The sequence below is a fragment of the Rhinoraja longicauda genome, chromosome 11 (assembly GCF_053455715.1).
Source record: "Rhinoraja longicauda isolate Sanriku21f chromosome 11, sRhiLon1.1, whole genome shotgun sequence".
In the NCBI taxonomy this organism is placed as follows: Eukaryota; Metazoa; Chordata; class Chondrichthyes; order Rajiformes; family Arhynchobatidae; genus Rhinoraja; species Rhinoraja longicauda.
In genome coordinates, this window is record NC_135963.1 from 22,938,601 (window position 1) to 22,962,143 (window position 23,543).

Genomic DNA, 23,543 nt, shown 5'->3' on the forward strand with positions numbered 1-23,543 from the left:
TTTGGGATGTGAGTGTCACAAGCATGACAAGCAAGATGAGGTAGTGTTCAGTTTCCTACTTGAACTACTGCAGTCCTTCTCGTGAAGGTATTCCCAGAGCGCCATTAGGTTGGGAGTTCCAGGATTTTGGCCTAGTGCCCACAATGAAAAAGCAATACTTTCCCCAGTCAGGTTGAGTTCCTGTGCACCTGCTACCCTTGTCCTTCATGCTAGATATTGCAGGTTTTGGAGAGGTTGTTGGATTAGCCTTGGCAAGTAAATGTGGAACACTTTGTAGATAATAGGCACCGCAGTCACTAAGCAATGATTGTGTGAGGGATGAGTATTTTTGGTACAAACTCCATACAGACAGCACCCATGGTCAGGATCAAACCTGGGTTACTGGCACTGTAAGGTTGCAACTCTACTGTTGTGCCACTGTGCCGTGTTAGTTACGATTTTGTATTCAAATGTCTGGAGAACCCCCTACCTTCATGACATACATGAGGGTAATCCTCTGAGCAGCCCTAATACATAATGTTCCCCACGTTCATTATCACATAATTAATTTGGGGGCTGACTTTGGAATTATTGGATATGTTTTGTTACTTGCAAAGATATATTTCTGCAAATGCATTGTAGTTTTGATATGCCCTTCCATCCAAGTAACATTTACAGGAAATAAGGAACAAAGATTTATCCTTCATGCTTTTTGTTTCCTTTATCTATGTGTTACTTATTAATGATATATCTATATAGGATATTATGAACATGATGAAACCCTCAGTGAAAAGCAGGAAAACATCACTAAAGAGAAAGGAAAACACGATAATGTCTCCTCAAAAGAAGAAACCATGTTTCAATCAAATCAAAGAAGGTAGGTAAAAGAATGATTAAGACGCAGAACAAGGCCATTAGGTCCATGAGGTCTGTACACTTGTTTAAAAAAAAAAAAAAAAAAAAAATCCATCTGGTCTCATTATCTTGCTCTCACCCTATAGGTCTGCAATTTTCCCCTTTCAGATATCCATCCATCTCCCTTATCAACTCTATAGTTGAATCTCAAGGTAAACTCAAGGTAAAGGAACCGCTTGGAGGTAGTGACCATAATATGATTAGTTTTAATCTGCAATTTGAGAGGGAGAAGGTTAAATCAGGTGTCAGTGTTGCAGTTGAACAAAGGAGACTATGAAGGCATGAGGAGCTGGCCAAGGTCGACTGGAAAAGGATCCTAGCAGGAGTGATGGTGGAACACCAATGGCAGGAATTTCTGGGCAGAATACAGAAGATACAGGATTATTTTATTCCAAAGAAGAAGAAAAATTCTAAGGAGAGTAAGAGGCAACCGTGGCTGACAAGGGAAGTTAGGGATGGAATAAAACTAAAAGAAAAAATTTATAACATAGCAAAGAGTAGTGGGAAGCCAGAGGATTGGGGAACAACAGAAGGTAACAAAAAGGGCAATACGGGCTGAAAAGATGAAGTACGAGGGTAAGCTGGCCAAGAATATAAAGAAGGATGGTAAAAGCTTCCTTAGGTATGTTAAGAGAAAAAGATTAGTAAAGACAAATGTGGGTCCCTTGATGGCAGAAACGAGTGAAATTATTATGGGTAACAAGGAAATGGCAGAAGAGTTGAACAGGTACTTTGGATCTGTCTTCACTAAGGAAGACATGAACAATCTCCCAGATGTACTAGAGGACAGAGGATCTAGGGAGACAGAGGAACTAAAAGAAATTTGCATTAAGCGAGAAAGAGTATTGGGTAGGCTAATAAATCCCCAGGGCCTGATGGTCTGCATCCCAGGGTACTCAAGGAGGTGGCTCTAGAAATCGTGGACTTCTAGATGATCATTTTCCAATGTTCTTTTGATTCAGGATCAGTTGCTGTGGATTGGAGGGTAGCTAATGTTATCCAAGAAAGGAGCGAGAGAGAAAACGGGGAATTATAGACCAGTTAGCCTGACATCGGTGGTGGGGAAGATGCTGGAGTCAATTATTAAAGAGGTAATAACGGCGCATTTGGATAGCAGGCAGTGGAGAGTGGAGTGCCGCAAGGCTCGGTAAATCTCTTCTGTACTTTGTCTGAAGCTTGTACCTATACTTGTATCTGTGTCACATCGTACTTGTGTATATGATGATAGACTTGACTTGCTTTGCCTTGCCTTTACGAAGTATGTTGCCAAGAAATGGGCACATTGCTTCGATTTTGACTGCATTGAATAATAAAACATAGTTTGGAGGTACATAATGTCTGCCTTGGATGGACAGTTATGTGAAATACTGTTGCCAAATGGCCCATGTTTATTAGATACAAAAATTAACAGCTTGTTAAAGAAATAAAAACTAAAATTGTTTGACAAACCTATCAAGGTGTCCTTGTTTGACACTTGTCATTTTACACTGGCCATCAATGATCTCTGTTTTTTTCTAAATATATTTCTCCTCAATGGGGAAGGGGAGCGGGATGGAATTCAATGTTTAGATGGAGTTATAATTATCACTCTGTTTGACCATGTACATCACTCCCAATATCCCCAGATTGTGTTATATTTTTCCTCCGGATGTAAAGCAAGCCTTCGTGGGCTGCAATTTGCATTTTTTTCTAATTTAGCTTTGTTGACTTTTCTTGTTTTTGCAGAGCTACCAAAGGAAAGTATATATCATACTTTTAAGGATCCTGGTGAAATCTACTCATTTCGGGCAAGCTTACTGTCCTGGTATGATAAAAGCAAAAGGGAGTTACCCTGGAGGAGAATGGTATGATCTGAAAATGTAAATTTCATTGAACTCCGTCCAGCCCTTCCTGCTCTGAATTGTTTGAAGATAATAAAGATTTATAATTCTGTGTGTGTTTAATTTGATTTATGAACTATTTTTTTTCCAGGCTGTGTCGGAGTCCAATTTGAACAAAAGAGCTTATGCAGGTATTGTGAACTGTAATTTTGTTTAACATTTTTTATTCCTTCCCATTGCATTTGATCCTTGTTTTCAAATTACGTTTCCCTGGTCAAGAAGGCAGACTGGTGACCTGTTCCTGGGGCTTTGGGAATGTTTTCTTTGACAGAGTCAATAGAGTGTGGCTTATCCAATTTTTGCTCTCACTCCGTGTGCCCTGATCAAGTCATCACCATGAAGCCAATTCCAAGCTCTTCCTATACTGATGCAAGATAATGTCATTTTGTATCGACAAACTCCTCTGTCAGATGGTGAGGTAATTAGTTTGTTTGTTTGTAGCTTCGCACACAGTTGTCTTTATAGTTTTGTGTCTTTACTTTGTAAAGTTTAGTTTAGTTTGGAGATACAGCATGGTTACATGCCCTTCTGCCTACTGAGTCCATGCCGACCAGCGATTCCCACACACTAGAGACAACTTACAATTATACCAAGCCAATTAGCCCACAAACCTGTACGGCTTTGGCGTGTGAAAGGAAACCGGAGCTCACAGATAAAACCAAAGCAGGTCTCGGGGAGAACGAACAGACTCCGTACAGACAGCACCCGTAGCCAGGATCGAACCTTGTCCCTGGTGCTGTAAGGCAGCAACTTTATCTCTGCGCCACCATGCCACCCAATGGTTTCAGACATTCAGTTGGATATTGCTGCTTTAACAACTAATTGACCAATTAAAATAACAATGGACAATGGGGGGGGGGAACAAAGTACAATGGGGACCCAGCATGGGGGAAACTGTTGGGGGGGGGGGGTGTTGGAGAACAAAGGGGGGGGGGGTGTTGGAGAACAAAAGGGGGAGCCGGCGTGCTTTGTAACCTTGTCAGTGCCATAGGTGGCTGCTATTTGTATACATTGTGTATGCAAGCAAAGAATTTCAATGTGCCTAGTCACATATGACAATAAAATATTCCTATTCCTATTAATTCTTACCACCTTTCTTGATTTCCCACTCCCACCCACCTTTCACCAAAAATATCGACGCTTTTATCCTGTAGGTTGCTCTGCATATTCACCGTTGCTCTTCTTTCTTATGTCACCCTTTCTTGGCCTCTACTCCAAGGCACTTCCAGAACTGTTCTGGCTGCCAGACAATGTGTTAGAATTGCTTAATTACTGACATTTTGATATTTCTCACCATTGAAAAGTAACTGGCCTACTGTCAGCACCTCTTTTAATAACAGCGCTGAGATTATCTGAAATCACAGATGCCAATAGAGTTTTCCTCTTGTCATCCCAGGGTTCCAATAGATTTATTGCAGTTTTTAGTCAATGTTACTGGTGTTTCTGGGAAATAGAAGGCAAGTTGGATGAACCATGTTCTTTCATTACACAGCAGACTTTTTTTTCCTTTTGGTAAAAATAATTTCATGTAGCTCTTCACTTTATTCTTCTTCACAGTTTGGGTATCTGAGATTATGTTGCAGCAAACTCAAGTTGCCACGGTGATCGACTACTATAACAAATGGATGCTGGTAAAAAATAATATTCCCAATGGTCTCATTCTGAACGTCATTTAGTTACTGCAGACAGTACGAGGTTTAATATTCTGTCATTTTTTTTTTTACTTCCAGAGATGGTCAAACCTGCAGGACTTGGCCAAAGCCACCCTTGAGGTAAAAGGCATGTTTGTCTACACTTGGTACTAATTTCCATGAAAGCTGAAAATCAGTTGTGGTTTTTTTTTCATGTAAGTAATTGATGAATATAAGTCATGATTCAACTTTTTGGAAACGCTTTGTTAATTTAGTGAGTGTGACTACTGTGGTTTGGCTGTTGTTTGTCTGGCACTTCAGGGCAATGAATGCATTAGAACTTTTCATAATCATAATCATATTTTATTAGCCAAGTAGGTTTTGCAACATACAAGGAATTTGATTTCCTATACAGTCATCATACCAATAAAAAGCAACAAAATGCACAAAATACATTTTAACAAAAACATCCACCACAGTGACTCGTCCACATTCCTCACTGTGATGGAAGGTGAAAAAAAAGTTCAATCTCTTCCCTTCTTTGTTCTCCCGTGGTCGGGGGCCTTGAGCCTACTGTTGGCGGGATGATCTTGGCTCCCGTAGCCAGCGTTTCAACCAGAAACGTCACCCATTCCTTCTCTCCAGAGATGCTGCCTGTCCTGCTGAGTTACTCCAGCTTTATATGTCTATCTTCAGTTTAAACCAGCATCTGCAGTTCCTTCCCACACATTTTGTCTAACAAAGATAATCCTCATTATTCGCTGGGTTCATCCTTGCCTCCATCTCCACCATGCATGATAGCATTGAGCTGCAATCAGCTCAGATGCTAATCTCCAGTACGTCAATAACCCATGCTGCATGATTGTCTTCATTCTGCCCCACCCATAGCACTTCCCTCAGCTGCCCAAAGTGGCAATCTCCAGCCGATTGAAATACCTTTGCTCCCTCCACCCGCTCCCCTCCCTCATCCCATGCAGTCTGTGCTTTTCTGTGGTGGTCCTTGACTAAAAAAAGGTGCCATGTGCTTAGCACGGAGTATGCCTTTTATAGTGCATGTCATTTAATAAGCCTGTTCCAAAAGGAATGAAGGAATTGAGTGTTTCACACCATTTTATGAGATCTGTCTGAAATAGTTTGAAGTGCTTCACACAATGAATAGCATTGTATTATTACTCCAGTTATATACGTTTCCTTGTTTACTTCTGCTTATGTTCTCCACATGAAAGCCATTTCCAGGGGATCGTATTTCCTATAATATTAAACCTATATAAAGTAAGTTGTGGTAGCTTGCTCAGGCTGGACAATGGACCCATTTGTTGTCTGGATTTAGGTAAGGGATCTTTTAGTATGCCACCGATTCACTTCGGATCATTAATATCTGTCACATCAGATGCCTTCATGATAAATGTTTATTCATACATGGCTGTTCACAGATTTTTTTCCCTTGCATGAATAATGAACAGTGAGCTGCAGGTGGCCATTAGCAGACTTTGGTTTAAAGTACACCAAAGTAAGCTACTAGCCACCTGTGGTGACTGATTCAATTTGCATGCTTCTTTAACAGGTAATTTTTAATTAGTGCTAGTATATGGGTATCCTTGGTAGCCATTTGCCAACTGCTGTGTGCATCTGGACAATCAACCCTATTAAGTTAACTGGGTCTTTCTTTGTGTGCCTCCATGCAGCTCTGAAACCATTTGAACTTGTTTAAAATTACTCGTTGGAAGTTTGTTAGACCATAAGATATAGGAGCAGGATTTGGCCATCCGGACTATTGATTGCTCTGCCATTCAATCATGGAGGATCTATTTTTCCCTCTCAATCCCATTCTCCTGCCTTCCCTCCGTAATCTTTGATGCCCTTACGAATCAAAAACCCATCAATCTCCCCCTTAAAAATACCCAATGTCTTGGCCTCCACAGCTGTCTGTGGCAATGAATTCCGCAGATTTGCCACCCTAAGGCTAAATTAATTCCTCCTCATCTCCATTCTAAAGGTACGTTCTTTTAATCTGAGACTCTGGCCTCTGGTCCTAGATTCTCCCACTACTGGAAAAATCCTCTCCACATCCACTCTATCTTGGCCTATCTGTGTGGCATTGAGGAATGGGGAGGAAGGAAGGGAGAGAAACGCATTTCATCTGAAAATAGGCTTGGTGCAGAACAAAGCTCATTTGCAACCATTTCTGAATCGTTGGTGTCATGGCCAGTTAATTGACTCCTCATCTTACTTATTTTAAGGGACATCAACTAATTTGCATTTTTGGTCCTCACTGAAATCTCAAACAAAACTTGCACATGTGCCTGGACTTTTGTTCCATGGGGGCAAGGTCAGGGTCACCTGGTTTCTTAACGCAGGGTCATTCCAGGGTACTGCCAATGAGTTCTGTTTCCACTCACAGCTGGTTACTCAAAACCCCCAAGCTCAAGAGCATTTGTATGCGCTCCAGGCTTCCACAAAGAGCAGGCATTTACAGACAGCACATGTAGTATTACTCATGACACCCCCCCATAACATCATCTGCCAAAAGGGAAGAGTGTAGAAGAGATTAACAAAGATTGTTACCAGGATCTGTGGGCTTAAGTTATAGGTAGAGGCTAGATATGCTCCGACATTTTCTATGGATTGAGGTCGCCTTATTGAAGTATACAAAATCATGAGGGGCATGGATAAAGTGAACACTCACATTTTTCTATCAGGGTAGAGGATTCTAAAACTAGAGGACATAGACTTAAGGTGAGAGGGGAAATTTTTTAAAGGAACATCTAAAAGAGCAGGGACAGCTTATTCATTCGGAGGGTAATGCTTATTTGGAACGAGCTACCAGAGGAAGCTATAGAAGCAAATACAGTTTATGACTTTCAAAAGACATTTGGACAGGTATATGGATTTGAAAGGTTAAGAGGGAAACTTAATAAGCACTGCTCATTTCACACACAATACAGTGTTTAGTACAATAAAATGTAATTAACCAATTTCTCGGCTTCAATTTTCACACTATGAATTGGACCATGACTGGAGAAAAATTCTTGTAAAAGAATCCGGGTTTCATTATTTTTTTAAAACTTGGAACTTAACCCATCGCTAAATCATTTTCCAGCTTTACAGAAATAATGTGTTCATTTGGTTGCAGTTCTACTGCAGTGGGCTGGAGATTGCATCAGTGATATTCAAATTGATCTCTCAATATATTTACATTGGTATTTCATGCTGCATTGTAGTAAATTGTCTTCTTAATGTTGTATTGTAGGAAGTTAATCAAATGTGGTCCGGTCTTGGATATTACTCCAGGGGAAAAAGACTGCACGAAGGAGCTCAGAAGGTAGCCTTATACAGTTACTCCAGCATTTTGTGTCTGACTTACACTATTGCTGTGTTGCACTTTGGAGGAATATATTTTTTAAGAAAAGGCATCCTGTAGTGGTAAACGAAACAGAGTTCTCATACAGGAAGTGTATTAATATTTATCTGTGCTGTGCGTTTCAGATCACAGTTGTATAGCTGTAAAAGCATTGTGTTGAGGCAAGGCATGTAAGGGGGGGGGGAATTAAGTCCATCTGGTCCATTCTGTGTACTAATCAGTGGGCCATTTTTACAGAAGTTATTGTGGAATTGTCTGAATGTTATCCATCCTGTTCTTTGACATTCTGAGTACTCGAGTAGCAATTCTGAGTACTCAAGGCCAAGAGGAAAAGTGTTTTACTTTGCTGATCTCGTGCAGAGGAATTGAGTCATTTGGTGCCTTTGCTCTCTCATAGATTTCATCTGAGTTCAAAGGTGAAATGCCAAGGAGTGCAGAAGAGCTGCAAAAGCTGCTACCTGGAGTTGGGAGATACACAGCTGCTGCTATTGCCTCAATTGCATTTGGAGAGGTAAGAAAACTGACTCTTCTGGCTAAATGTGTTACCTGGCTCCCATGTTTATTATAACATATATACACCTGTTTTAGTATTCAATTTCCCATATTTTGCTTGTATAGAATCCTCAGGTGGGACAATATTCTCTCTTGTACTCATCAGAAATATTCCATTCAATTTTCAATTATAGAATAAGGAAAGCATTATATTAAGGTATGTTGAGTCTCACCGTACAGGAAACCATTACTGTTTTGGCTGTAGTTTTTCCCCTAAAGGCCTCAGAATTAAAGTTGGGGATAAAATAAGGAAAGGTGGAGGAATGAAAAGAGAAATGAGAGGGTATCTTTTTAGGTTGAGAATTTTTTTTTTACATAGATGGTTGTTTGCAATATCTCAGAGGTATATTTTCTCCAAGATAAGGCCGTTATTCCAAATGATACATTAAGTCCTAGATAGATGAGCAAACATTTAAGAATATCAGAAGTAACAGAAGAAATATAAGCACAAAAGTACATGAGAATAGATGAGAAACTTCATATTTGAAAGTTGTATTTTAGAAAATAGAAAATTCAATGATATTTCAAATCATGATGTTTTTTTTTAATAGATTGAACCACAACTCTTTTTTTAAATGCAAGAGTGAAGATTTGGCTTATTCTTTGCCCCTTGTAGGTGATTGGTGTGGTAGATGGGAATGTAACACGGGTTCTATGTCGTACAAAAGCGATTGGAGCAAACTGTACTAGTCCAATAGTGACTGAAGCCCTTTGGTGAGAATTGCATGTTTCTTGTTAATGTAGTCCAATTATTGATCAGAAGCATAGACCAAACACACTACATTCAGGATCGATTTGTTTGGGTTTATTTATGCAAAAATCACACATCCTCAGTGATTTTAACTGTGTTGGATCACTAGAGATCATTTGGGGTGAAATTATATCCATCAGGAAACTGGCCTGGGCACTTGTAAGATGAGCCATCTTAGCACAGCTCATGTTTCCCTCATTCCTTCGATAAAATAGAGCTTTTGGGACATGAACTATAACCTTAATAACCTTAACTATTGTTGATCACTCACCAAAATCTAGAAGCATATTGCACATTGAGATAATAACCAAAGGGAGATTGATGCCGAGCACATGCTAGTCTACACCTTTCAGAACAGGATAATTGAATCTATAGATGATGACATTATGGGTCGGGAACCTTTTTGAGTCTGAGGAAGGGTCGCAACCCGAAATATCACGTGTCTTTGTCCTCTAAAGATGCTGGCTGATCTGCTGAATTACTCCAGGACTTTTCTTTTTGTAAGCCAGCATTTGCAGTTCCTTGTATCTACAGTTGAATCGATTTCACAGTTTGCAGTCTTTTTGTAGAATTTACTGCTAAACTGCATGCTGCATTCACTGACTCTCTTGATTGACCTGCTTCTTGTGGTGGGGCAGATCTTCCGGCAGCATGAGTCTCAATGAGGGTCGACCATTGCCTGGAATAGGGCTTGGACACACGGGAGATCCCTGTGCCTCCTCTTACCTAGTGTATTCCCTCACTATTCTCTGGCTGCCATGAGGAGAGTAATGCAATGTCTGACACACTTCCCAACCCAGCGATCAGTGTGGCAATGATGGGGCTGTTGCAATTTCTTCGTTCAGCTTGCAACAGGATTTGCACAGCTCTGCGCATAGTGCAAGATTCCATAGCACCATCACCCACTGGTTTCAAAGTGCTTTTACCCAATTTCATGAGTGCTTGCAGAGAATATGAGTGGCTATTAGTGCTGCATAGCACTTGTTTAGTTCACAATAAATAGAGAAAAACTCAATGTCTAACTAAAAAAGGTAAAGAGTCACAGAGTTGTACATCACAGAAATGGGCCATTCAACCCCACTCATCTGTGTCTGCCGTGATGCCTATCAATACTAATCCCTCTACTCCTTGCCTATCAAGTACCTGTCCAAATGAAGAAATTTTAAACCTGCTTTTTGCAGTGCACAATGTTCACAAGGTCTTTTCCAAAATATACATATTTTTTAGAAAAAAATTAAATTACCTTGCCCTAAAATGTTGTACCTGCTCTTGGGTGAAAGTCAAGTTCCCATCCCATACTTGTCTATGATTGCCTAAGCTCCGGTAATGCAGCCGGGTAGCAGTTATAACTGTTATTAGTCCCAATCTCTTTGTCCCACCCAGTCCATGTTGATCATTGTTAACCCCTTCACACTAGTACTATGTTATCCCACTTTCACAACCACTTCATACACACTGGAGACAATATACAATTAATCTGCAAATCTTCATTTCTTTGGGATGTGTGAGGAAATCTGAGTTCCTGGAGGAAACCCATGTGGTCACAGTACCAGAGACCCGGGTTCGACACCTGACCTCGGGTGCTGTCTTTTGAGTTCTCCTATAACCGCATGGGTTACCTTTGGGTGCTCCAGTTTCCTCACGCATCCCAAAGAACTTGCGGGTTTGTAGATTACTTGGCCCGGTAAATTGCCCATAATGTGTCGAGAGTGGATACAAAAGTGGGATAGCATAGCACTAGATGATTGGCGTGGACTCAATGGACCACAGGGCCTGTTTCCATGCTTTGCCTCTCATTAATCTAAAACTCAAAACAAGGTTTTTAGCATTTTGGTAAAACAACTAACTTGCAGTAACTGGATTTGAAAAGTTAGCCACTATGTAAAAGATTGTATCACAGCAGAGAGGCACAAAATATGCATACTTGTAACCTGATCTTCATGTTGTTACAATTTAGGATGTTGGCCAATACCTTGGTGGATTTGGTCAGACCAGGAGACTTTAATCAGGCTATAATGGAACTGGGAGCTACAATTTGTACTCCCAAAGCTCCCCTTTGTGCAGAGTGTCCTGTTCAGACCCACTGTAGAGCTTACCAACAGGTAGGTTTGGAGTATGTACAAAAGTATGTGCAAAAGATAGCCATGAATGTGCTGCTTCTTAACTACCAGCTGATTGTCTTTGTCATTTGTAGGCACGTAAGCATCTGTGAGTGACCCAGGACTCTCCAAGAGTTCAGTTAAAGCAAAGATTTCATTTTCCAACAAGTATACACCCCCCCCCCCCCCCCCCGGGTGAATTCTACAGCTTTATTCCTCAGGAAAATACTTTCATTGCATTTTTTGTCAATGGCATCCCACCACATCTTATTAGAATTTCCACACCTGAGGAATCTCCCTGCATAATTCACATGTTGGTGCTGCCATTTGCTAAATTCACCCTTCAACCATTGTCTCAACCCTCCCCATCCCACATTGTTGCTTTATCCCAAAAATGAGCAACTGCTCTACCAGATTGCTACCAGATATTTCCGTCTGGGCCAACCTGTTCCTAATAACCCCACATTCAGAAATGTTTCCTTCCACTGCAAACTAAATTTTTTTCCCTAGCTCTTATTTCCTGGGAACAACTTCCAAAACTTACCAAATCTCACAGCAACCCTAGTTTCCTATTCATGATACAACTTACCTTGCATTCATCCAAGACTCACTTCTGTGGATTAAAAATTGCAAATGACACAATTATCTAAGTGGCTGAACTGTGTGTTCCTAGTTTCTCAGTGTAAATGAACTGCTGAGAGTGAGATTCAGAATTATTTCAGTTGAGGGACATAAATGTAAAACTCTGTAAAACAGCACCTCAGAGTTAAAATTACTCCTGGACAAAGAAGTTGTCCATTCCCAAGCATTGGTTGACTTTGACCCTTTTTGGGGGTTTGCTGAGTTGAGTGATCCATGTTAAAATGAAATGTTGAAACCCTAAGTCGCTTGAAATGTTGGAAGAAATCTTTTGTTTTTTAAATTGTACAATGAGGGAAGTAGAGGCTGGAAGGTAATTCCCTGTATTTCTGAAGTGTAGTTATAATTGAGTGGAATAATGATTTTCTACATTACAATGGTAACTGCACTTCAAAAGTGCTTAATTAGCTGTAAAATAAGGTGTGGGATGTCCTAAATCTGTGTAAATTGCTAAGTAATGGGAAGTTTGGGGTGCACTGAACCTTTTTGTCATTTGTGTATGTGTCTTTTTCAGGTTATAAAAGAACGGGAAATGGTTTCAAAGAGACTGCTGGGTAATACCGCTTCACAGATCTCCACGCCAGACATTGAAGAGTGTGGTGAGAATTATCATGGATATTGTGTGTGATTTATTGAGCACTGGTGATACAATGGAGGGGTGGAGTGGAAGGATTTCATACATTTTAGAATCACTGCAAATGTTGTCATTAGAAATGTTTGATTTGTTTTAAAAAATTTATTTAGTTTGAAATCTTTTTCTCAGCCAAACACTAGGAGGTCGCTGAGAATGACTGGAAGAATTTGCACTTTGATTTCCATTTCAAATATTTTTATCGCTTACTTGCTTAGAAGAAAATCCTGTGGGGTAATTTTTGTGTTCACACTCAGATTGAAAACACACCATTTGGAGAATTGCAAAAGAAAAAAATATCCTCTCTGATCCCACCACATTATTCTGTGGGGACAATAACATCGGCACACAGTCTTTAAAACTCTGGGAGTAATGATGGCAGGAATCCAGCCCAGAGTGTTCAGATTAAACACTCTCCGAAACAGCTTGCTGTTACTCGATCCAAGCCCTGACATTGTAGTGATCTTGATCCATTGTGCTGTAAGTTTGAGCTGCAAAGCAGTCCTTTTGTGCTTATCAGATAAAGTAAGATTTGTATTTCTGTCTAATGTTGCAGGTGGTGCAGGAAACTGCCCCTTATGTTTGCCTGAGAAGGAGCTTTGGGTTAGTGATCTCGGAGTAATGAATTTTCCAAGGAAACCCACAAAGAAACCACCACGGATAGAGCACACGCTGACTTGTGTGGTGGCTCGGAGGAGGGATAATGACGATACAGAAGAATATTTCTTGGTTCAGAGACCCAACTCTGGTATCTACTGCCAGCTGAAAAAAATTTGGTGGGATGGCGACTGGGAAAGGAGAGGAGAGAAATTAGTCAATCAACCAGTCAGTTACCCTAAATGCTCTATATGTTTGTGACCTCATACTGGTACTTGCCTCCATAACTCAGTTCAGATGGGAGCTACTGACTGGGAATAACTCCGAGACACTAATACTTTCCACCTCCCCTGAGCATTCTAACAATGGTATGAAAGGCAGAAACTACTTATGCTCCTTGTTTCTGGAGTTAATTCCCATCTGGTTGTGAGAAAATATTCATGAGAGTCTGTCAGAGCTGTGAAATAAAAAAGCACAGATTTTGCAAAGTAACTAGTTAAATTTAAGTGACTGTTTATCTGAGGGGAGAATATATCTACAGATAAAGCTTTGCAGAACTATGAAAATTAAATTTATTAGAAAACTGCAATATTAATGGTTTCTGTACTAGTCAATGGGTCATTTTCAACAAGTAATTGAAATGTTACCAGGGAGGAAGTGTTAGGTGCTGCTCCTCCCCCAGTTATGACAAGTTTCTGTTCCTGAGAACCATTCATACCCGGAAAGGTTTGCAAGCTGGAAATGCAGCCATCCAGAAATGTATTTAATCAGAACAATGTTCAACCAAGAGTAACTACCAGGGTGTTTAACTCAACCATTTAGATATTGCCATGATCCAAGTTTCCACAAGGAAGACTATGCCTGCGACAGCCAGCAAATCTATCCTGCCAGTTGTCCCAGTTGCTTGATCATATGTATGGGCTCTCCACAACCTGGAGATGATCTGTAATTGCAATAGTAACTGCATCCAATCTTTGTTTTTTGACATTTTGCAGAAACTGGTTACTCGAGACCATTCGCTCACTGTCTCGTATCTTTCCGCTTTTCAGGACTCTTGGCTGGGATGTGGGAGTTCCCCAGCGTTCTATTGGAGACTGAGGTGAAGGAAAAGAAGCAGAAATGCAAAATTTTTGATCGGCTCACAGAATTAATGGGAAATCTAGTTACTGATACACATTTGCAGAATATTGGGGAGGTGAGTTGGACATGCCTTTGGCTCAAAGTGGAAGTTTGCAATGAAGGCTTATTTGAGAGGCCAAATTATAAGCTACTCGTCTAAGATAAAGAAAGACTATAGGAAGGAATCTGAAAGATTAGAAAAAGAAATCACCGTATTAGAAAAAGACTTACAGAAAACTTCTTCAGATACAAAAAAAACACAACTTGCAAATAAAAAATTTCAATACAATACTTTACATACTCACAGAACAGAAAAACTAATATTACGAACTAACCAAAGATATTATGAATTAGGAGAAAGAGCGCACAAGGTATTGGCATGGCAACTGAAAGAAGAACAAATATCAAGAACAATAAATTCAATTAGAACAGATCAGAACATTATTACTTATGAACCTAGAGAAATCAATGAGGTATTTAAGCAATTCTACACTAATCTGTACCATTCTGAATCTGAAAAGGATGAAATTAAGATAAATAATTTTTTATCCAAGATACAATTACCAACAATCTCTAATGAGGAGCAGATGGGACTAAATGCCTCCTTTACTTTGAGAGAGGTGGAGGAAGTATTATATTCTTTACCAAGTAATAAATCTCCAGGGGAAGATGGTTTTCCGCCTGAGTTCTATAAAAAATTTAAAGATTTGTTGTTACCACTATTTATGGAAGTGATACATCAAGCGGAAAAAACTTCTACATTACCAGACTCCTTCTCATTGCCAATTATAACTGTAATTAAAAAAAAAAGGGAAAGACCCGTTAAATGCATCTTCTTATAGACCAATATCATTGTTGAATGCAGATTATAAAATAGTTATTTAAAGTATTAGAGAAGTACCGATTAGGAAATGGTTTTATTAACTGGGTAAAAGCTCTTTATAAACAACCTAAAGCCAAAGTGGTGACAAATGGCCAATCTTTTCAATCATTTAATTTGGAAAGATCTAGTAGACAGGGATGTCCCTTGTCACCGGCTTTATTTGTATTGGCCATTGAACCTCTGGCAGAGCTAATAAGAACAGATTTAGATATTAAAGGATTTAAAGTTAATCAGGAAGATCACAAAATTACTTTATTTGCTGATGATGTCTTAATTTGTCTTACTAGACCATTGGAATCCTTAAGAAAATTATATTTCAGACTGGAAGAATATGGGAAAGTATCAGGATATAAAATTAATAAAGATAAAACTGAAATAATGCCTCTTGTTGAAGGCAATTATGATCAATGTAAAAGAGAAAGTCAGTTTAAATGGCAAAAAGAAGGCATTAAGTTTTTAGGAGTTAATGTAGATAATAAGTTAATAATTTGTATAAATTAAATTATAAACCACTAATAAAAAGAATAGATGAGGACCTGAAGAAATGGATGAATCTTCCAATTACATTGATAGGGAGAGTGAATTGTATTAAGATGAATATTTTTCCGAGGATACAGTATTTATTTTCAACACTGCCTATACCTTTGCCAAATAAATTTTTTCAAGAATTGAACAAAACTGTGAGGAATTTTCTTTGGAAAGGTAAAATGCCAAGAGTGTCTCTGGAAAAATTAACATGGAAATTTGAATTAGGTGGATTGCAATTACCAAATTTTAAAAATTACTATCTGGCAGCACAAATGAGTTTTATTTCATCCTTTTATCAAGAGGGTGGAAAAACAGCATGGGTTAAAATTGAAATGGATAAAATAAAAGAATCTTGTCCAGAAGAATTTATATATAAATGGGAAGCGAAGCTATTAGTTAAGGATAAAGAGTCACCTTTGCTAAAACATTTAATTAATACATTGTTGAAAACAGTTAAAGTTAAGGATAAAAGATTTTTCTTAACAGCTAAAACTCCATTAGTAAAAAATGGATTATTGCCGTTTGCTTGGAATAATCAAATACTACAACTCTGGGAACAGAAGGGTATTAAAAATATAGGAGACTGCTATGAAGGGAATATCTTTTTGACATTTTCGCAATTGAGAAATAAATATCAAATTCCAGGGAATAGTATTTTTTTCTATTATCAATTACAATCTTTTTTAAGGGAAAAGTTAGGTAATTCAATGTCTCTATTTCAGATTAAAGGAATCGAATCCTTGATTCAGGGCAAGGGAATGAAAAAATTTATATCATCAATGTATAAACTACTACAGATATCTAGTCCAAAGATAGGAATTCATAAAGCAAGACAAAGATGGGAAACAGATCTTAATATTATTATTGATGAACCAAGTTGGGAAAGACTGTGTTTAGATAGTATGAAAAATACTATTAATGTGAGATACAGCTTAGTACAGTATAATATTTTGCAGCAACTATATTTAACCCCGGAAAAATTAAATAAATTTAAACCAAACTCATCTGAAAGGTGTTTTAGATGCAACCAAGACGTGGGCACTTTTATACACTCTACATGGGCATGTCAGAAGGTAATTCCTTTTTGGCAAGACCTAAAAAAGTTTTTAGATCAATTGATGAATAAGATCATACCAATGGATTCAAGGTTGTTTTTGCTAGGAGATACAAAAGGAATAATACCAAAGCTAAGTTTGGATAAACATCAGGAAAGATTTCTCAAAATATCATTAGCAGTAGCAAAAAAATGTGTTGCGGTCACATGGAAAGAACAAAATGAAATAAGATTTGAAAGATGGCATGCAGAAATGCGGAGTTGTATCCCATTAGAAAAAGTAACGTATAATCTGAGAAATGGATATGACTTCTTTTTGAAGGTGTGGAACCCATTCATGGCAAAGCTAGGATTAAGAATAGGAAGTAGTTAAATTCAGGATTGCTTTGATACCTAACAAGAATTTAAAAAGAAATTACTCGGAAGTGACTCCCTCGGGACTCCAGGTTTTTCTTTTTCTTTCTTTCTTCTGCTTTTTCTTTTTCCTTCTTTTGAACTGGGGGGTGGGGGGGTAGGGGGGAGGGGAGAAAATACAGAACAATATGTGTATAATCGAAGTTATAGGTCAGTGACTATTGTTTACTAAGGAATGTAAAATGTATAACGTATGGGTTCTGTTAAAACTTAAATAAAATATTTTTTTTTAAAAAAGAAAAAAAAAGTGGAAGTTCAGAAATCCAGAATTGGATAATAACCATCAAATTACATCAGATTTCAAATGTTTTTTGTTAAAAGACTTATTACGTTAAAAAAAAACTTTAAGTTCATTTTTATATTTGCTTTATATATATAATACCAAAGTGATTTTGAGTCTGAAGAAGGGCCTCTACCCAAAAAAAGACACCCATTCCTTCTCTCCAGAGATGCTGCCTGTCCCGCTGAATTACTCCAGCATTTTGTGTCTACCTTCGATTTAAACCAGCATGTGTAGTTCTTTTCTACACAAAGTAATTTTTCTGTTCTATTAATATGAAACGGCCAATGTTCATCTCTTTAAAGAAGGATTTTCCCCTTTGTTATTCACTTTTTTTACAGGTAGTACATATGTTTTCACATATTCATCAAACCTACTTGGTGTACAGTAATTCATTTAGTGACGCATCTGGTGATAGTGTGATGCAGGAGGACCGAGGCCAGCCTTGCTTTCGCTGGGTTTCTGAGGCTGAATTCTATCAATCAGCTGTGCCCACTTCCATGAAGAAGGTAAAAACTCTGGATAAATGTGGCAGCACTAAATTGCAGCAAAAGGGACTGGGGTCCATAGAGGAGAAAAGCATTAGTTTCCATGCTAATGGTTTGAGGGCCCATAATGATGTAGACACATCTGAGCAGGACATTTTATACTCCGTGACATTGGTCTTCATCATGAAGATGTTAACACCATCTTGAGTTAACACCTATCTTTAAGTATATTGTTCTTTGAAAGAGTCTGCACAGATTCAACAAAGTGAAACTTTCTGCATTATACAGCAGTTACAAGAAGGTGATTGTCAAGAGCGTTTTATTTTCATATGTTCCAGATAGAACAATGAAATTCTTACATGCAGCAGCACAACACAATGTGTAAACATAGTACAGTGCAAACAATATAATAAATGAGAAATAAAAAGTTCAGTGTGTGTGTGTACATATACACACACACACACACACACACACACACACACACACACACACACACACACACACACACACCCCTCCCCCCTCCTACCTGAACAGGCCCAGCTATTTGGAATAAGCAGTCTTTCTTAATTCGTGCTTAGAATTACTTTAAATTTTGTTACAGATTGCGACTTTGAACCATAAGCTTTCGATGATTGTGTGTGCAACTGTTATAGAGCTTCACTTGGAATAGATGATGTTCCTTGTGATTCATCTGTACTTCAGTACTCTCTATCAGTGTTGTACTTCTGTAAATCAATCAGTTACGGTTGTCCAACTGAGGGTACGGGCTAGAGGCCCATTGCTACCTCTGCTGCCTGGTATAAGACACAATTTTTATTCAGTATTTTGGCATAGAGAGAGCATGGAGCTGAATAGCATGGAAATAGGCCCCTTTGCCCCAATTTATCCATGCTGATCAAGTTGCCTAACTGAGCTAGTCCCACTTGCCTGTGCCTGGCCCATATCCCTACCAATGTCTTCTATCCATGCACCTGCCTCAATGTTTTTAAATGTAATTGTACATGCCTGTACCACTTCCTCTGGCAGCTCATTCCATAGATGCATGATCCTCTGTGTGGAAAAAGTTGACCCTTGGATTTTAATTCTGTCCCTTCTCATTGTAAACCGATGTCCTCTAGCTATAAAGTCTCTCGCCATGGAGAAACGACTGTGGCACAGTGGCGCAGCGGTAGAGTTGCAACACCAGAGACCCGGGTTCGATGCTGACTATGGGTGCTGTCTGTACGGAGTTTGTATGTTCTCCACGTGACCGCGTGGGTTTTTCTCTGAGATCTTCGGTTTCCTCCCACACTCCAAAGTCATATAGGTTTGTAGATTAATTGGCTTGTATACTCGTATACTCGGTACAAGTGTAAATTGTCCCTAGTGTATGTAGGCTTGTGTTAATGTGCTAGGATAGCTGGTCGATGCGGATTCGGTGGGCTGAAGGGCCTGTTTACGCACTGTATCTCTAAACGAAACGAAATGAAACTATTCACCTTCTCTGATTTTAAATACCTCAATTGAGTCAACCTTCAGCCTTCTATGCACCAGCCTCTCTTTAAATCAAATCCACCAGACCCCATAACTACTTCATAAATCTGTTTTGCACCCTTTCCAGTTTAATGGCATCCTTTCTATGGAAGGGCAACCAGAAATGTGGACAGTGCTGCAAATGAGGCTTCACCAATGTCCTGTACAGCTGTAACATGATGTCTCGACTCACGCACTCAAAACCTTAATCAATGAGCAATGAGTTGTTTGAACTGTTATGGGTTTCGAGTAACAAGTCAGAGCATGGACATAATTAATTATTCACTTATCATGAATGATTTAAATTTTTGCAATATGGCTTAGAATTCATTGTATTTCTTTTCAAAATACTTTCAGGTATTTCGTTTGTTTAAACACTCAAGTGTGAACGAGAAGCAGTTGGCCAAGGTAAAGTAGCACTTATAATTTATTTTGGCACTTCCTCATTTCTCTTTTGACAATTTCGCGATTCATTATTCAAAGTAGATGCAATGGCTCTGAAAGGTTTTACTCTGACTGAGCTTTTCATGTGACCAACTGAACAGTGCAGTTTAGGAATGCTGGCTGCACACTGTCGGGACTATACTGCGTTGGATGGCTTTGGGTAGGTGATGTGAAACATAGAACAATTGGCCTTAATCCCGAGAGAAAGAAAATGATCTTGCCTTCAGCTTTTGTATAAATATTGATTTGACTCTAAATTTCTATGTAATTAAATAAGGTGGTAGTAGATGCAAGTAGTAGAGAACACTGCCTCACCGTCAGAGACCCAGGTTCAATTCTGACCTCGGGTGCTCTCTGTGTGGAATTTGCATGTTCTCCCTGTGACCGCGTGGGTTTCCTACGGATACTTTGGTTTCCTTCTACTTCCCAAAGATATGCAAGTTTGTAGGTTAATTGATGTTTGTGAATTGCCTCGGGTGTGTAGGGAATGGATGCAAAAGTGAGATAACATAGAACTAAGATGAATGGGTAGAAACAAGGAATTACAGATGCTGGTTTATACAAAGGGACACAAAGTGTTGGAGTAACTCTGTGGGTCAGGCAGCATCTCTGGAGAACATAGATAGTTGACATTTTGAATTGGGACCCTTGTTAGTGTGAATGGGTTATCGATGGGCGGTGTGGTCTTGGTAGGCTGAAGGGCCTGCTTCCATGTTGAATCTTTCAATTAATCAATCAGATGTCTCATTCATTCTGGGACAATTACACATGCATTATAGCCATATATGTTTTCATCGAGCAGCTAATTGAGAATGTCCATGCCAGTTAAAAGTAATGTGCAACTTGCACTTTAATCCCTCTCCAGGGTGATAAGCTACAGCGTGGCTCTGAAAAACATGAGGGGAAGCAAAAGGGAAGAAAACGCAGAGCACCAAACGAGGTGCGGGGACAACAGCTCTCAATTAACAGTTTTTTCCAACCTGCTGCAATCAAGTCTCTGTAGGTAGCCAGAAAATGCTTCGTCTTTCACTTCCAGACATCTGGAGAGCCAGGATTCCCATTGAATGCAGCACAAGGCCAAGCATTTATTTCATCTCCAAATAATTGGTTCCATTGAAGTCCATGATTTGTCCATCTACTTTCACAGACATTTAACTCCGGCAACTAATTCTTGCCCATCTGAATAATATTTGCATAAGTATGAAGAACAAATGGCTTTGTTTTATACGCATTTTCAAAATCTACCCATTGTATAAATTGTTTTTTTACTTGTTTGCAGAATTTCTAAAGGGTTTTTAACAGTACTATATTTTTCTACAGTTAACAGTTTGTATACTCAAGGGTCATGTTTCTGACAAATTAATAACTTGCTTCTGCACTATTGTATTTATCTCGAGTCACTATTTTACATCGACCCTGTCGTCTTTTGTACTGATATTTTCCATCTGTCGGAACATAAAGGTTGTTTGAAGTCGCACTTGGGTCCCCTGCAAGACTCAGTGCTCAAAATCACTAGATGGTCTGAGCAAAAAAAAAAGTCCTTTCTACAAACTCCCTTGATCCGAGAAGAACTGTTTGTAAGAATTGCTAAATAAAGGCCAGATCCTCTCTTTTCCGTTTGTTGGAAGGGAAGACTAATCACAGAGTGAAGTCTTACCATAAATTCCTGACACAACTTGCGATTGGCCATTGACCACATCATGGGAAACTGGCCAGGCCCTTGCCCCTTCTACCCTGTTAGCTGTTGGACGATGGGTAACTTAGGAAAAGAGAAGTAGAATTCAAAATTTGTCAATGGACTTTAAAGTGGTGGTTCAATCAACTTCTTACTTTGCTTGTATATTTTTGTCAAACAGATGATGAAGTTTCACTGAGGCTGGTTGATACATTTTACTTGCTGTGAATTCCAAAAAGTCTAGTGTGCATGGGAGCTCCTGTTATGTGCTGTGTTATTAGGACAGGTCTCAAGAAACATTTTGAGAATTTTTATATTAATATTGATCATGACGTTTTTTGCTCTGTGTATAAAAGGCCTCTATAACTTTGAGTGTAAATATAGACTGCAATTTGTTATTGGTTGCTCTGAATCCCACCATCTGCTGTTTCGTCATTGTTTTCCCTCAAGAGATGGCAGTCACTTGTTTCTAAGAGAAGATAAATAACATTGCTTCAATGTGAGGCGTCTTTTTACCTGATGATAAACATTTTGTATATTTTTAATGATCAGAACTTTTCAAATAAACGCACTGAAACATGTTTTAAAGTTTACTATCTTAAGCCTATTAATTATTGGGCAGGATGCACAGAAGCTAATAAGAAGAAAAGTGGAGTTTATATTTATATATAATAATATCTCTCAATTTCAAAATTAATAAGTGCTTTTGAGAAAGGAGGAGCCAAAATTGTTATTTTATTAGTACTGGTTCAATGGTTCTGGTGCTTATTCATATTCCAAACTACTCATCAAATAATAGAGAATAGAACCATTAAACTGTAAATCACAGAAACAGTCCCTTTGGCCCATAATGTTTGTGCTGAGCATGCTGCCAACAACATAAGGATTAACAGCAGGTATAGGTTCATAAGACCATTTGACCCTATGTACTGTCGACGTTCTTGACCAATCACCTCTTTCCCTGTTACTATTTCAGTTTCATGTTGATTAAAATTTCTGACATTCCAGAAAAAACAATCCAAGTTTATCCAATCACTGCTTTGTAGCTGGAACCCTCTAATCCAGGCAGCATCCTGGTAAACCTCCTCTGCACCCTCTCCAAAGCCTCCACATCCTGTGATGGGGTAACTAGAACTACTTGTGGCCTCCAATCTCCAAATGTGGCTAAGCAAATTAGTTCTGAACGACCATTCCTATCCAGAAATGTTGCCTGCCTAGCTGAGTTATTCCAACATTTTGTGTCTATCTTCAGTGTAAACCAGCAAACGCAGTTCCTTCCTACACAAATTAGTTCCCTTGTTTCATGGGTTATATCTGTTGTAGTAGTGGCACTTTCCATACCAGTGCTTCTGATGACTTTCCCCAATAAGGACTCCTCTCTCCAGCAGTGTACAATTTCCTTGATTGTGTCTTTTCCTGCACTTCTCCCTTCATTCTCCTCATTCTTGGAATCATTATTGCATCCTCCTTATCCTTAGATTTTATCCTATCAATCTCCCAAGATGCAGGACAGAACGCCACAGGAGATCCTTCTTCCCTGTGGGTATCAAACTTTACAACTCCTCCCTCTTCTGTCGTGGGGTAGACTGTGACCAACTGTCCTCCTCCTTCGCCCGCCCCCCCCCCCCCCCCCAATCTTTGCACATCACCCAAGCCTTTCCACTCATCATTTTAATGTTTCATGTATTTTGTGGTTTTTACTGATGGCAGATCAATTTCCCTCCTGGGATAAGTAAAGTTCTATCGTATCGTATACTGCAAATCATTCACTGTCATTACTGATACTGATGGTATCACTGAATTCACCTTTCCCTTCCTTCCATAGTCAAAATTTCAAAAGGACCATTTATTTTGTGAATCTCTAATTCATTCTTCCCATCCCTCATCCTCTCCCCTTCATATCTTGTGGTGTAACTGCTCTTTTGCCTCATTTCTTTAATGACCTCTTAAAAGGTCTTGCTTTTTCTGCATTATAGTGACAGCTTCTTTAAGACCATAAATAGGAGCAAGTGGGGGAAATCCAGCCCTTCAAGACTGCTCTGACATTCATCAAGTTCTTATCTGATTTTCTACCTCAGTGTCATTTTCCCACAGAGTACCCATATGTCTTG

The 23,543-nt window shown here is 39.1% G+C and overlaps 1 protein-coding gene across 1 annotated transcript; it reads left to right on the forward strand.

Annotated features, from left to right (window-relative positions):
• The first annotated feature begins 766 nt into the window (after positions 1-766).
• mutyh (mutY DNA glycosylase) lies at positions 767-21,947 on the forward strand. Its single transcript, XM_078408456.1, has 15 exons — positions 767-856; positions 2,620-2,738; positions 2,866-2,905; positions 4,332-4,405; positions 4,505-4,546; positions 7,656-7,727; positions 8,164-8,277; positions 8,935-9,032; positions 11,027-11,171; positions 12,322-12,406; positions 12,995-13,186; positions 14,085-14,230; positions 17,655-17,822; positions 19,671-19,721; positions 20,623-21,947. The coding sequence occupies exons 1-15, from the start codon at positions 811-813 to the stop codon at positions 20,758-20,760; spliced, it is 1,530 nt and encodes a 509-aa protein (XP_078264582.1). The 5' UTR covers positions 767-810; the 3' UTR covers positions 20,761-21,947.
• Positions 21,948-23,543: the final 1,596 nt, after the last annotated feature.